Source organism: Takifugu flavidus, chromosome 1, assembly GCF_003711565.1.
Source record: "Takifugu flavidus isolate HTHZ2018 chromosome 1, ASM371156v2, whole genome shotgun sequence".
Taxonomy (NCBI): domain Eukaryota; kingdom Metazoa; phylum Chordata; class Actinopteri; order Tetraodontiformes; family Tetraodontidae; genus Takifugu; species Takifugu flavidus.
In genome coordinates, this window is record NC_079520.1 from 25,456,840 (window position 1) to 25,470,059 (window position 13,220).

The 13,220-nt window shown below is 50.1% G+C and overlaps 1 protein-coding gene across 2 annotated transcripts in view; it reads right to left on the reverse strand.

Annotated features, from left to right (window-relative positions):
• Positions 1 to 13,220, reverse strand: part of grid1b (glutamate receptor, ionotropic, delta 1b) — a 112,231-nt gene that overhangs the window by 3,953 nt on the left and 95,058 nt on the right. The window contains exons 6-17 of one of the 2 annotated variants that reach the window (XM_057037256.1): positions 12,896 to 13,069; positions 12,398 to 12,559; positions 11,534 to 11,653; positions 7,137 to 7,238; positions 6,501 to 6,623; positions 6,311 to 6,385; positions 5,917 to 6,235; positions 5,585 to 5,723; positions 4,925 to 5,120; positions 4,633 to 4,799; positions 1,896 to 2,136; positions 774 to 909 (exon numbers count right to left, since the gene is read on the reverse strand). In XM_057037256.1, the coding sequence (XP_056893236.1) occupies positions 774 to 909; positions 1,896 to 2,136; positions 4,633 to 4,799; positions 4,925 to 5,120; positions 5,585 to 5,723; positions 5,917 to 6,235; positions 6,311 to 6,385; positions 6,501 to 6,623; positions 7,137 to 7,238; positions 11,534 to 11,653; positions 12,398 to 12,559; positions 12,896 to 13,069 (1,954 nt within the window). The remainder of the gene's footprint in view (positions 1 to 773; positions 910 to 1,895; positions 2,137 to 4,632; positions 4,800 to 4,924; positions 5,121 to 5,584; positions 5,724 to 5,916; positions 6,236 to 6,310; positions 6,386 to 6,500; positions 6,624 to 7,136; positions 7,239 to 11,533; positions 11,654 to 12,397; positions 12,560 to 12,895; positions 13,070 to 13,220) is intronic. The other variant, XM_057037264.1, reaches the window with a different exon arrangement.

Genomic DNA, 13,220 nt, shown 5'->3' on the forward strand with positions numbered 1-13,220 from the left:
GTTTCTGCATCTCCCTCCGACTCTCAGCGAGAGCAGCGGGTTTATTTATTATTGTCTATATTTATATAGACAAGAGAAAAATAAAATTCTGCAAACACAAACATCCCCAACGTAGCTAGTTCGTTAGCCTCCCTCGGAACTGTAGCCGACAGCGCTGCCTCGCAATGACTCGCTGCCACTTTCACCGTGCTAAAAAGCTAATTTAGCAGTGAGCATCATTACAGGTTTGGGTTTTTCGCTGACAACAGAAAATAAATAAGAAAGGAAAAGGAAATATGATATTAAGGCGTCACGGTCGACTGAGCGGGATAAAGGAAAAGGATGTGTCTCACGGCCACAACGAGGAAAAGTGTTAAAGATGGACAAAAGCAGAAGAATGAGGAACAGGAAATGAACCAGGAGGAACAATGAACAACCTAAACCGCTGTGTCGTCTGCAAACAGCCTCACTTCCAAGTCTGCTTTCTAACCTAAGCTAATTGGGTTGTGAACCCATTGCTTTGCCCCCTCTCTGTTTATGCGCCGTTTAGCAGACTAAGCTGGATTTTTGTTAGCGCTTTGGTTTCTCCTGGCGGCGACTTCGTCTCAAACGAATGATTTCATTGGTCCAGCATCTAGAACGGCCGAGGTCGTTCTTCCCTCCGCGATACTTTTATTATAAACATCGGATCTGTTAATTGGTGGATTAAAGGAAGAGAAATCCAACCGACATCAAAACCTGACGTTAAAATTGGAGTGTTATTGGAAGAGTTGGAGGCGGCGGTCTATTCTGACCTGTGTCAATAGCTTCTGCTTCATCCCAGCCTCTCTGTCTGTCTGTCCAAATGTCCCTCCTCCCCTCCGATGATGGTGTAATGTCATTATATGTCAATGGACCAGAAACACTTGTCAGCCTGTAATCCTTAGTAACCTGCATGAGATCAAGGACAGGTAAGTGTAAAGGATCAAAGACAGAAAAGGGAGAGATGAAAGCAGAGGGAGATCCATGAGGCCGGTCCTCACATTGACATATAATCTGCAATAAGATGTGACAGTGATGGCAGCAGGTTGATGGACGGCGGAGACAAATCTGATTGTTTGAAAGGCATTTTTGTCTGCACACACTTTAGTTTATGGATCCATGTCACATGACCCCCCTCTGTGTTAGCTCAGGTGTGCATCAGGTGAGCGTCCATTAGACATGTCACTCATTTGGTGAGGTCGAATCATCTTTCCTGCCCACTGCTGGGAGACAGTAGTGAGGCACAAAGCTGCGCTCCGACCAACTTGAGGCTGTAACAAAAGCAACTGACGAAGTGTCGCTATGCTAATATTCAAGTGTTGACTCAAAACTGTTATTCCTCATGTTCATATTTTCCAAACCATCTGAAAAAATGTCAAAAAGTATATGCATATTATGTGAATGAAAAGAAGTCACAGGCTAGCTTAGCTAGCAGGACAAATTGTTGGTATTCTGACAGAGGTCAGCCGTCGTGCTACAAATTTGAGGCCTGACTGGACAAATTACGCGCTGCTCTTGATCAGGTTTTGATACTTTAATCCGTTTTGTGGATTTTTAAACAAACAGTCTCGATAAAATGACGTAGCCGGCGAAGCTTGAGTTTGTTGTTAAATGTATTAATGATAGCGTTAGTAGCAGAGAGGCGATGAGCTGCGGTGAGGAGTGAAGGAGTGAGTGCAAACAAACTAAGAGACCAAATTTGATTTCAGTCAGTGTTCCGGGTTGCCGTGGCTCTGAGAACACGTTCCTACCCTCTCCTGCCCCTCCCACCCCTACAGCTGGGTGTACTGGAGCTCCACTAAGTCGGGGTTCGTGTCTGCGGCTGGATCCTTAAAGTAGAGTGTGGCAGTGTCCTCCCCCCGCTGGCCCATCCGCCGGGCCCTGTGCTCGGTCACCTCTTTGGGTTGCTCCTGGCGGCAGCGGTTGCTGTTCCACCAGGCCTCCAGACCGGCCACCAGGCACGCCAGCAGCAGGCCGGCGGCCAGGATGCAGAAGACGCCGGCGAAGCTGTGCAGTTTAAGGGAGCGGCCGTCCGGGTGGGCGCTGGCGTGGGCGCTCAGGTCGCAGCGGCCGGTGCGAGGCCACCACTTTTGCTTCATGATGTCCAGGTCGCCTTTCTCCTGCAGCTCCAGGATCCTGGAGGGAGAGTGGGAGGAGTCAGACGTTCCTGTTTCATTACTTTCACAGCAACAACATCCTAACAACTCCCAAATCCGGCTCGGTTGTTTTGGGGTTTTCTTTTAATTAGCGACTAAGCGCTAGCTGTAAATCTTCCCGTTGTCCGTCACATTCGCTAAGACGTGAGTAAAATTCCAGTCTGGCCCAGTCTGGTCCACCAGTTGGCCCTGTGTGAACACGCTGAAGGTCGCGGAGCTTTCCATCTTCCCCCGAAACACTCCTGGCACAAAAGATCCACACAACCGCGGAAGTTCAGGATGATTATTAATGTCCGGATTATCTGGGAACGCAGCAGTTCTGGGACCACGTATCCAAATGAACAATAGCTCTGGACTCTTCCCACGTGCACATGATTAGCCACAGCACGGGCTGAGCCCCGCTGTAAATGAATCCATTAATAAACATTGAGCGGCTTAATTAAAGAGGAGCGGTGAGGAGCAGAGGGAGGGGGAGGAAGAGGTGACTCAGATCCAAGCGGTCTTCATAAAGATTAATAAACCGGCCGGGGAAAATCGTCACCGCCCTTCACCGATGAGCAAACGTAAAGGAGCCGCTCAGTAGCATCAGGAGGATGCTCCCTGTACCCCCTAATATCCCACAATGCATCACTTCTGTCCAGACCATAATGCGTTGATGCATCTCTCGCCAGTTTTCCTGTCTTGAAACCCCGAGTCTGACCTCTAAATGTGACCTCTGACCTAGTCTGTTTCATGGGGACGTGCGGGCTATCTGCAGGCGTCCATTGCTGCACACTGACCTTTGACCTCTGAAGCAGCTCTCATGTATTAGCACGTTTGATGTCTGTTCTCCTCCTTCTCTCCTTTTCCTTTATACACCTATCCATCCTCACGTGGACGCAAGTGTTCTTCCTGTTATTGGAAGTTTTTCCTGCCACTGTTGCTTGGGTCAGAGGGTCAGGCTCTGGGGTCAGAGGGTCAGGCTCTGGGGTCACAGGGTCAGGCTCTGGGGTCACAGGGTCAGGCTCTGGGGTCAGAGGGCCAGGCTCCGAGGTCACAGGGTCAGAGTGTCAGGCTCTGGGGTCAGAGGGTCAGGCTCCAGGGTCAAAGGGTCAGGCTCCGGGGTCAGAGAGTCAGGCTCCAGGGTCAGAGGGTCAGAGAGTCAGGCTCCAGGGTCAGAGGGTCAGGCTCCAAAGTCAGAGAGTCAGACTCCGGGGTCAGAGGGTCAGAGAGTCAGGCTCCGGGGACAGAGGATCAGAGAGTCAGGCTCCGGGGTCAAAGGGTCAGGCTCCGGGGTGAGAGGGTCAGAGAGTCAGGCTCCGGGGTCAGAGGGTCAGGCTCCGAGGTCACAGGGTCAGAGGGTCAGGCTCCAGGGTCAGAGGGTCAGAGAGTCAGGCTCTGGGGACAGAGGGTCAGTGAGTCAGGCTCCGGGGTCAGAGGGTCAGGCTCTGGGGTCAGACGGTCAAAGAGTCAGGCTCCGGGGTCAGAGGGTCAGTCTTCGGGGTTAGAGGGTCAGGCTCCGGGGTCAGAAGGTCAGAAAGTCAGGCTTCAGGGTCAGAGGGTCAAAGAGTCAGGCTCTGGGGTCAGGGGGTCAGAGAGTTAGGCTCTGGGGTCAGAGGGTCAGGCTCTGGGGTTAGAGCGTCAGGCTCCAGGGTCAGAGGGTCAGAGAGTTAGGCTCTGGGGTCAGGGGGTCAGAGAGTTAGGCTCTGGGGTCAGGGGGTCAGAGAGTTAGGCTCTGGGGTCAGAGAGTTAGGCTCTGGGGTCAGGGAGTCAGAGAGTTAGGCTCTGGGGTCAGAGAGTTAGGCTCTGGGGTCAGGGGGTCAGAGAGTTAGGCTCTGGGGTCAGAGAGTTAGGCTCTGGGGTCAGGGGGTCAGAGAGTTAGGCTCTGGGGTCAGAGAGTTAGGCTCCAGGGTCAGAGGGTCAGAATGAACACTGCAGACCTGAGGCTAACGCTAGCTGGTGGACGTAGCATCCGATGGACAAACGGTTTCTGTCGGGTTTGTGTCAAAGTGAAGAACAAAAGAACGTCGCAGAAACCTCGCGTTCCGGTTTCCGGAAGCTTCCCGTCTGCTTCACGTAAACGATCGATACGAGGCGGATGAGAACGTCTGGAGGAGCTGGTGGTGATGTCATCATGTGGAGATCTCCTCAAGCCCTCTCTGGGATCAATTTGAGTTTGGGAAGAGAAGGGAGGACGAGATTTCATCCGAATTTCACCCGAAGCAGCGGGAGGAAACTTGATTTGGCGAAAACGTTTCCGCCTTTTTCTCAGACGGAAACACGAAGAGTTTTAATCAGCCGTAATCCCTCCTGCTCCTCTGCAGCAGGGTGATCTAATCCAGGGTTCTCCTACAACAAACAACTTCCTCTTTACTGTCCACTTAGCATGTTAGCCCGCTCTGCTAAAGGTCTGCGCCCTGGCTACATTAGCTCCAAGCGCCAAACTGGGTTTCTCATGCGACTGATGCGCTCTGGTTCTGGGCGGTGAGGAACTCACTTCTGAGAGAACAGGTCTCGGTAGGGGCTGCCGTGCTGCATGGCGATGCCGTAGCCTTTGCTGCTCATGCTGTTTCCCGACACTGTGATGGTGCAGTCGTCGTCCGTCAGGGCTGCGTACTCCAGAACCGCCATGTCCCACAGGAAGGCGTACGGGTTCTTCTTGGCCTGCGGACGTCAACAGGAAATGGCAGAACGTCAACTCTCATTATGCCGGAATCGGATCACCACGATCAGATTAACAAAAGGAGTCATTTCAAACATGAAAGAGGAGGTTCTAGCACGGGTTCTACCTTGCGGATGCCCTCAGATGGGCTGGACACGGAGTGTTCCATGCCGCCGTTCTTGCTCATGGTCCTCCAGAGCTCCGCGTAGGTGCCGTCCTGCTCCAGGGGGTTGGTTCCTTTGTTCCTGAAATAGTCGTAGACCGCAGAGTCTCGGACCGTGCCGTAGTCCACGTCCATCTGGCGAGCCAGGTCCTGGAAGGTCCTGGAAGGCGGCGACCGAAAGCACGTTAGCAGTAGCAGATTTAGCTCTCATGATTCAGCGTTTCAGGTTTTTGTTTTCGCCCAATCCACTGTGGCCGATTCGGTTTCTTTAATTGAACTGAATTTCAAACTTTAAATAAATTTAGATCTGCCTGAAATAAGGAATAATGAAGATCTTCTTTTAGATCTTTGTTGTTGCCGATCCTGAGGATTGATGACTTTAATATAATTTAGGTTTATTATACACCTTCATCTGTGCTAACTTGAGGCGGGAGAATGTAGCTGTTCTTCTTAGGACATACCTACAACACCCAATAATATTAGCAGCTAACATCCGCTAATGAACCTTGTTTCAACTAAAAGAAAAATCACTTATTAATGTGGTTAAAACCACCTCGGCTAACGTGCGTAAGCGGACGCCGTCTCTCCGTGTGCTGGATTTCAATGGGTGGTGACTCAGCTCACCGTATGGCGTGATCCATGCGTGACACGGTCAGGTACGCCGCCAAGTTGGCGGTGTACGACGAGCACACGATAAGTGTGAAGAGCCACCAGCTGCCCATGACGATCCTCAGAGCCGCAGAGGCGATCACGCCATCGCCACCTACACACAAACAGGAAGTTCAAACCTGTTTTCTGGCGTGATTCTTACCGACGCTTTTGAAAGCAACAGTTGCCGAATTCCTAGATGCACAAATGCCAACAACAACATCCCAACACGAGACGTTTTTACATCGATAGCTGCTTTGCCGCCCCCTGCTGGCCTTCGCCAACAGCCCGCCTCGGCCTTCGCTTACCCTGGTGAACGAAGGCTCCGTACACGATCCAGATGGCGCTGTGCAGGGTTCCGTTGGAATGAAGCACGTTCTGACCGGAGGAACGGAGCGCCTGGAGCCGGTTGAGGAGGAAGATGAGAACGCCCACGATGGGGATGGCGGCGGCGATGCACGCCCACACGGCCAGGTCAAAGGGCGCGAATAGAGAGAAGATGTTGACCTTCTCTTCGGGCTTCCGCAGCAGGATGCCGACGCTGTAGTCCAGGTAGCGTTTGCTGAAGTCGACCACGTTCTCGCGCTCTGGCGTGATGGTGATGGCGGACACGGCGAGGTCCGCTCTCTGCACACGAAGGGGAGGAAGACGGGAGCGTGAGTCGACCTGCTTGAGCTGGTTCTGAGGAAATTCTGCGTCTACCTTGTTGATCAGGTCGCCGATCATTCCGTTCCAGGAGCCGTTGGGAAGCTGAGATCCGTATTTACTGTCCGCCACCTGGACCAAATATCAACAAGTTGGTCAAGGTCAGGGTCGTCTCAGAGCGGGCTCCCTGACCCGGTCCAGAAGACACACAATACTGTCGTCACGGACCAGATCATTACGGACCCACCTGGTAGATCTCATATTTGAAGCCCAGACTCTTGGCGAGGGCGTCCAGAACATCGATGGAGAAGCCTTTGTACCTCTTGGGCTGGCCCAGGATGTTCTCCGCCACCATGACGAATGGATCCTCCTGCAGAAACAACAGGATCACCACAACAGACTCTTCAGAGGTTCTGCAGCCATGAGAGAGAACCAAGCAGGCTCAGTGGGTCGTACAGCCATAACCGCTCTCATGTGCGGTCTCCAGGACTGGACTCAGGTTCTGGGTCAAACATATGGGATCAAGTTGATCCACAGCTAAGTTCTCACGGGTTAGAATTTAGCTCATGGTCTAGCAGTACCAGAACCATGATGTTTAGAAGGATGACCACACTAATGGTCTGTGGGAAGATCTGAAGCCGTGAAAAGGGATCCAGAGAATAGGTAAAGTTAGCAATTTAGTTAGCATAACCAGTATTAAAACTACTAAAACTTAAATGTCCAGTAACTGCTCGTTACAGAAACGGGGGTTAAACATGGATAATGTTTACAAGAACCAAATGGAGATCAGGAACACGGGACCAACTAACAAAAACATAATCCTTAAGAGAGTTCTTCAGGAGAATATGGAGGATAAATAGCCGTCATCAAAGCGCTTCAGTACCAGTAATGTCACCACTTTGATCGTCACTCCCTGCATCCCGTTCTCGATCCGACTCTCCTTCAGGCTGCCGTTCAGACCGTGAACCGAATCCCAGGTGGCGAGCTGAGAGAACATAGAACAGATGAGGCTCAGTCGATTTGGACAGAGAAGACAGAGGAACAGCAGGGAACAGAGAGGAACAGAGGGGAACAGTGAGGAACAGTGAGGAACAGAGAGGAACAGTGGGGAACAGAGAGGAACCGAGAGGAATAGTGGGGAACAGTGGGGGACAGTGGGAAACAGAGAGGAACAGTGGGGAACAGAGAGGAATAGTGGGAAACAGAGAGGAACAGTGGGGAACAGAGAGGAATAGTGGGGAACAGTGAGGAACAGTGGGGAACAGAGAGGAACGGAGAGGAACAGTGAGGAACAGTGAGGAACAGAGAGGAACAGAGGGGAACAGAGAGGAACAGTGAGGAACAGTGGGGAACAGAGAGGAACAGTGAGGAACAGTGGGGAATAGTGGGGAACAGTGAGGAACAGTGAGGAAAAGTGGGGAATAGTGGGGAATAGTGGGGAAAAGTGGGGAACAGAGAGGAACAGTGAGGAACAGAGAGGAACAGTGAGGAACAGTGGGGAACAGAGAGGAACAGTGGGGAACAGTGAGGAAAAGTGGGGAACAGAGAGGAACAGTGGGGAACAGAGAGGAACAGTGGGGAACAGTGAGGAAAAGTGGGGAACAGAGAGGAACAGTGGGGAACAGAGAAGAACAGTGAGGAAAAGTGGGGAACAGTGGGGAACAGAAAGGAACAGTGGGGAACAGAGCGGAACAGTGAGGAACGGTGGGGAACCGAGAGGAACAGTGGGGAACAGTGGGGAACAGTGAGGAACAGTGGGGAACAGAGAGGAACAGAGAGGAACAGTGAGGAACAGTGGGGAACAGTGAGGAACAGTGAGGAACAGTGGGGAACAGTGAGAAACAGAGAGGAACAGTGAGGAAAAGTGGGGAACTGTGGGGAACAGTGAAAAGAAAATGAGTGACCAAACTGACTGACTGTTTCTTCACTAAGGAAAGCAAAGACAAACATTTGGTTCTGGTTTTGTTCCTCAGCATCTGAATGAAGGTGTTTTTGTAAAGAACTTTATTGATCCAGTGTTGACAGCAGCTCCATCTGAGCTGTTCTCCCACAGCAAAAACAGGCCAAAGGAAAAGGCTGTTCGGAATATGTCCACCATGAACTCTGATGTCTAAAAATAGCACAATCACATACTCATTTTTGCCGGAACATTTTCTGATATTAGAACAAAAGTCCCCGCTAGTCCATTAGCATGAAAACACTCGGCTAATTTCTGCCCGAACAAAATAATTCAAGCCGCGCGCTAGCTGAAGAAAAGACAGCGAGAGGACGGGGAAATGGAGAGCAGCCGGATCATTGAGACCTTTTCCCCTTTTCTTTTACATTAACATAATAACTTAATCTTGTGTTATTAGATCATATATCAGCGAAGCCCCACACACTCGGTGACAGTTCTAAGATTTGATGACCACATCAGCCCAACAGGGGGAAAATGAGATTAAGAAAACCCTAAAAATGAGAATTGAACGTACAAAAAATACACCTGAAAGCACCGCAGCTAGTGTGGAGCTGGAGAAGTGGAGACCATTACATGTCCAGAAACTGTCTGATGAGTAAAGCAAGGGGAAAACATCCCATAATTATGCCACGGCAGTTTGATTTAGTGACGGGGGGGCACTGTCACTTCCTGTCCAGGACAGAGAGATGTCCTTCGCTGGGTATGTGAGGATATTACACAGTCTGCTGGTGTTAGCGTCCACAATAGCATCTTGACCCAACACCAAGGTCACCTCTGCACCACATCCTGCATATTTATCGCCTCAGTCTGGCTTCAAAGATCGTAAAAAGCAGATGTGGATTTCAGCGGGAACTGGAGGAAATGGTGCAGATGTGCTGCTATCAATTCTGAGGGTAGCTGACCGATTTCGGAAATCACAAATCTGTAGCTTTTTGTCACATTTCTAAAAGTTCTGGCAGGAGAAAGAACACGGAGGCACCTCGTAATAAATCCCACATCCCTTTTATCCCTCTGGATATCCAGGTGCTTTAGGCACAATAGCAACTAGGGATTACCCTGAACAGAAACAGTCGTTCAGACCCCCTTTAAGCTTCAAACTCGGAACATTAGGTGGACCCTCCTTGAGCACGTCTGAAATAGGATGCTAGCTGATACCATCTGACCGCCCTTTAACTTCCTCTTGCTCCAAATGACGTCCTTCAGCTCTGAGCCAAAGGTTTCAGGCTCTAGCACACAAAGCACAACATCATCTGCGTAAAGAGAAATTTTGGGCTGGAATATTCCGGGGTCCCGTTTGATGGATCATTGAGGGTTCCTTTTTCCTTTTGGTCTCATGAGATGACGTTCCTATAACCTTCGAGAAGAGGAGAGCCCTGTTAGCATGCGGGGTTAGCAAAGCATCCAGAGCGGCTAGTGCAAATATATCCTGTAACAGTAACGGGTCTGGTGTTGAGCAAAGTGCATTTTTAGTATCTGCCAGATCTTGATGGAGGCTCAGTAGGCGATAATTACACCCCTGATGTACGAGCCGAGCTGTTAGCAGAACGGACAAAAATATCTGAAAGTCACTTTTCAGATAAGAGTTGAATTTATCACCGTTCGGGAGACGCGTGTCAAATCTCCAGCATTTAAGAGACGATTCAGATCGGAACAATTGCTCGCTCCGGAGGTGCAGCACCGGCTGGGGTGGGACAAAAGAATCAATCCGTGCGACAATTGTGAAGAGGCCGATTCTTCTTCTTTCTTCTGCTTGACTGCGATCTCCCTTTCGGGATGGCGGGGAGGACGCAGGAGCTCCTCACAGTTGCATCTGGACAAAGGCAGAGTGCTTCCATGAATGAGTTCCCAGCTCATTGCGGACATTTGGGATACCTTACCCAAGGGTACCTCGACCTCTTCCTGCTACCAGAACACCTCCCAAGGTTTGTCTGCACCGGGGCTCGACCCCCTCTGCTTCTCAGCCCTACAGATTGAGCTGAATTCTATATCGGCAATTTAGCAACCGGACTCGTGTCCTCACAGGTTGCTAGCAGGGCTTTATCCGGATTTTAAAGAGACAGATATCTACTGAGCAGGAAGGGGGGTTAGATGGGAGACTGATGTCTCCACCCACCACAGCCAGTGGTGAAGACACCTCTGGCAACACCCAGAATGCTGCTGGTGATTGATGGGAGGTCACTCAGAATTATTTTCCCTTTTTTGACAGAACCTTAGAGGGTTCTATTCGTGTTAGCTTATTTGTTGGGCTGAGACCCAGTTTAGCACGTCCAAAGAGCCAATCAGATTAACCAACAGGCTACTATCAGTTTCATTTTCTTCAAGTGAAATTTCGTCCGTCTGAGATCCTAACGACTTTCAGTGCTTGTGCACGTTGCTGGCCGTGCACGCTCTGACTGCAGCTGCTGACTTCCTCTAACGTTTTCTGACAGCTTCCACCGCTGCTACAACCCAAACATCAGAGCGCGAGTTGGTAATTTCTGTCTGTGGCAGGCGATTTAGGGAAGATAGGTGGGAGTTGTGATGGGCCGGTCCGCCGCAGGAGCGCCGGAATGCTGGAAATCCCATTTCAATCTCTGTTAGCTTTGATGAGGACGAGGCCGGACGACCACAAAGTGCAGTTTTATCTGCGACGAAATTACATTTACGCTGATAAACAGGAGGAGACAGAACAGGAAGATCGGGATCGAAAATGAAGCAAGGATTTGATGACTGATACCTTGCCAACGCCGCCGCTTCGAGCATTAGGAAATGTAAAGTTTTGATTCACTGAAACAGGAAGTGGGGGCCGACAGAAGAATTTGGTGTCCCCGTCGTCTCCTTGCTTTCAAACTCCAAAGTAAAAGTGATGTTAGCTTCTCCAGCAGGCTAATGTTTACATTAGAGAGCGATAGCATGTCTGTGGTCTTGTTATCTGAGAATTCAGGGTTCAGCGTGATCATCTAAGCTGCAGCGGGTGTGCAGCCGTTGCTATGACGGCAGCTAGGGGTCATACATAAAACATAACAGCGATAATGTCGTGTTTCTGTGCAGCGTCACGTTGAAAGGTTGTGATTTTGGAGGAACCTGTTTATAGCGGCGGTGAATAAAACTTCCTGTTTAATATGAATTCCATTCGTTGGGAATAATTTGCGCTAAAAAAGGTCAACGTGTTTTCAATAATTAGAAAAATGGACAAAGTGAGTGCTCGCCGGTGCGTGAAGGATCGCTGGTTGGCTCCCATCATCCTCTGGGGCAGCCAACGCTTCTATTTTAATCACTTCGGAATGAAACTGTTGGCATTCAGACATTTATTAGCTGTTAGAAAAGACAAACGGTCGGCTCACCCTCTTCACGTCTTTGCCGAAGGTCTCGCTGAAGCTGGAACCGAGGATCTCAAACTGGACGTGAGAATTGGCGCCGCCGTCTTTGAAGTCCATCGTCCCCGTCAGGCCCGTGATGTTGCCCTGTGGAGTCACAGGGTTAGAATCCGAAGTTTTCCCCTTTTGACCTTTTAAAAAGTTTCGTTCGGTTAAAATTCTGCTGCGATGACGACGATCTCTGCCTGAGAAACATCTTCACTGTCTGGCCAGAGCGCACCAGAGCTAATCAATCGCGACTTCACACGTGTCGACATTCTGAAGTCACCGCCGGCTCCTCGCTGATCAGTCGTGGTAGTTTCCAGCATTTGTGACGGCACCCAGGATCCGTAAAAGGCCACATTTGAAATGTCGGATTGCGTCTTCCTTCAGTTTGTGTCGGACATAAACCAGAACTGAAGACGGCCTTCAGCAGGGGCTAACGAGCTAAACACTCATCTGTCAGCCTCAAAGGTCGCCGTCATCGTCACTCACACGCAGCAGAATCCTGTTTGATCACGTTTAATGTTACCAAGACAGCGATGCTAACCATCTTCCTGCTCAGTAGTTGGACTGAAAGAGAGCAGTTCACCGTAGCAACATTCATTTCTTGCCAGTGTCGGTTCTTTTAGCTAACGAACCAATTCCAGCTGACACGGTTGTAAATGAAAACTCCCGACTAACTTTAGCTAACAAATAACAAAACACGAATAAAAGTACAATATAATGCAAAGCTGCAACACGCGACGATGCCATTGCGCTTTTATACTTCTGCAGGATACAAATGTTAGCCTGGATGTTAGCTAGCTAAGAAGTACGGTGAAGTGAACTGAGAAGACGTTCCTCTGGTACCTTCTGGATGGTCTCCAGCATGGACCAGCCTCCGTTCCACGGTTTGGTGGATTTCTTAATACAGTTGAGGCTCGCCATGCTGTGCCACTTCCTGTCCTCCAGCTTCCGGTAGAAGGCATTGGCTAGCATCAACACGCTGTCGTACAGGTAGAGGTTGGATACCTGCAGAGAGCAACAGATTGAGAGAGTTTAGCCACAAGGCTAGCTGTGCTACTTATATAGCTTAAATAGCTATTTTTTAAATGTTAGCATTACTGCTACCCTCAGGGCAGTTATCAACGTGTCCACTAGAGGGAAATGTTTCCCCTTGTTGAAGTGCAGAACAAAGATCAAATCCCTCAAAACATTATTTTTCGTTCCAGGTTTAGAAAATTGGACGTTTACTGTGAAAGAGCCATTATTAATTACTCTGACCCTTCAAAATAAAATGTAAACTTCCTGTAACTCCTGGGGTCATGTGACGTGGGGATGCTAGAGCGAGTTTCGGGGTGTGTGCACCTCCAGGTTCTGCAGGTATCCTTCCTGGGGGTCACACAGCAGTGAGGAGATTCGGTGGTTCTGCCTGATGCAGCGGCTGCTGCTGTCCCGCCACAGGGGAAAGATCTGCCGGATCACCGTCATCCGGCCCAGTGCACTGTGGGTAAGCTCCAAGATCTCCGTGTCGCTGATCTCCTGCAGAGAGTTCCGAGACAGATTCATTCACTTCCTGTGGTTCTCCTGCTTTGATCTGAAGAACAAAACTAAACAAAATCACGTTAAATCCAAAGTCCTCTTCTGTCTCTCGTCGGCAGAAAATGGACTGAGGGGAGCAGAGATTGATGCC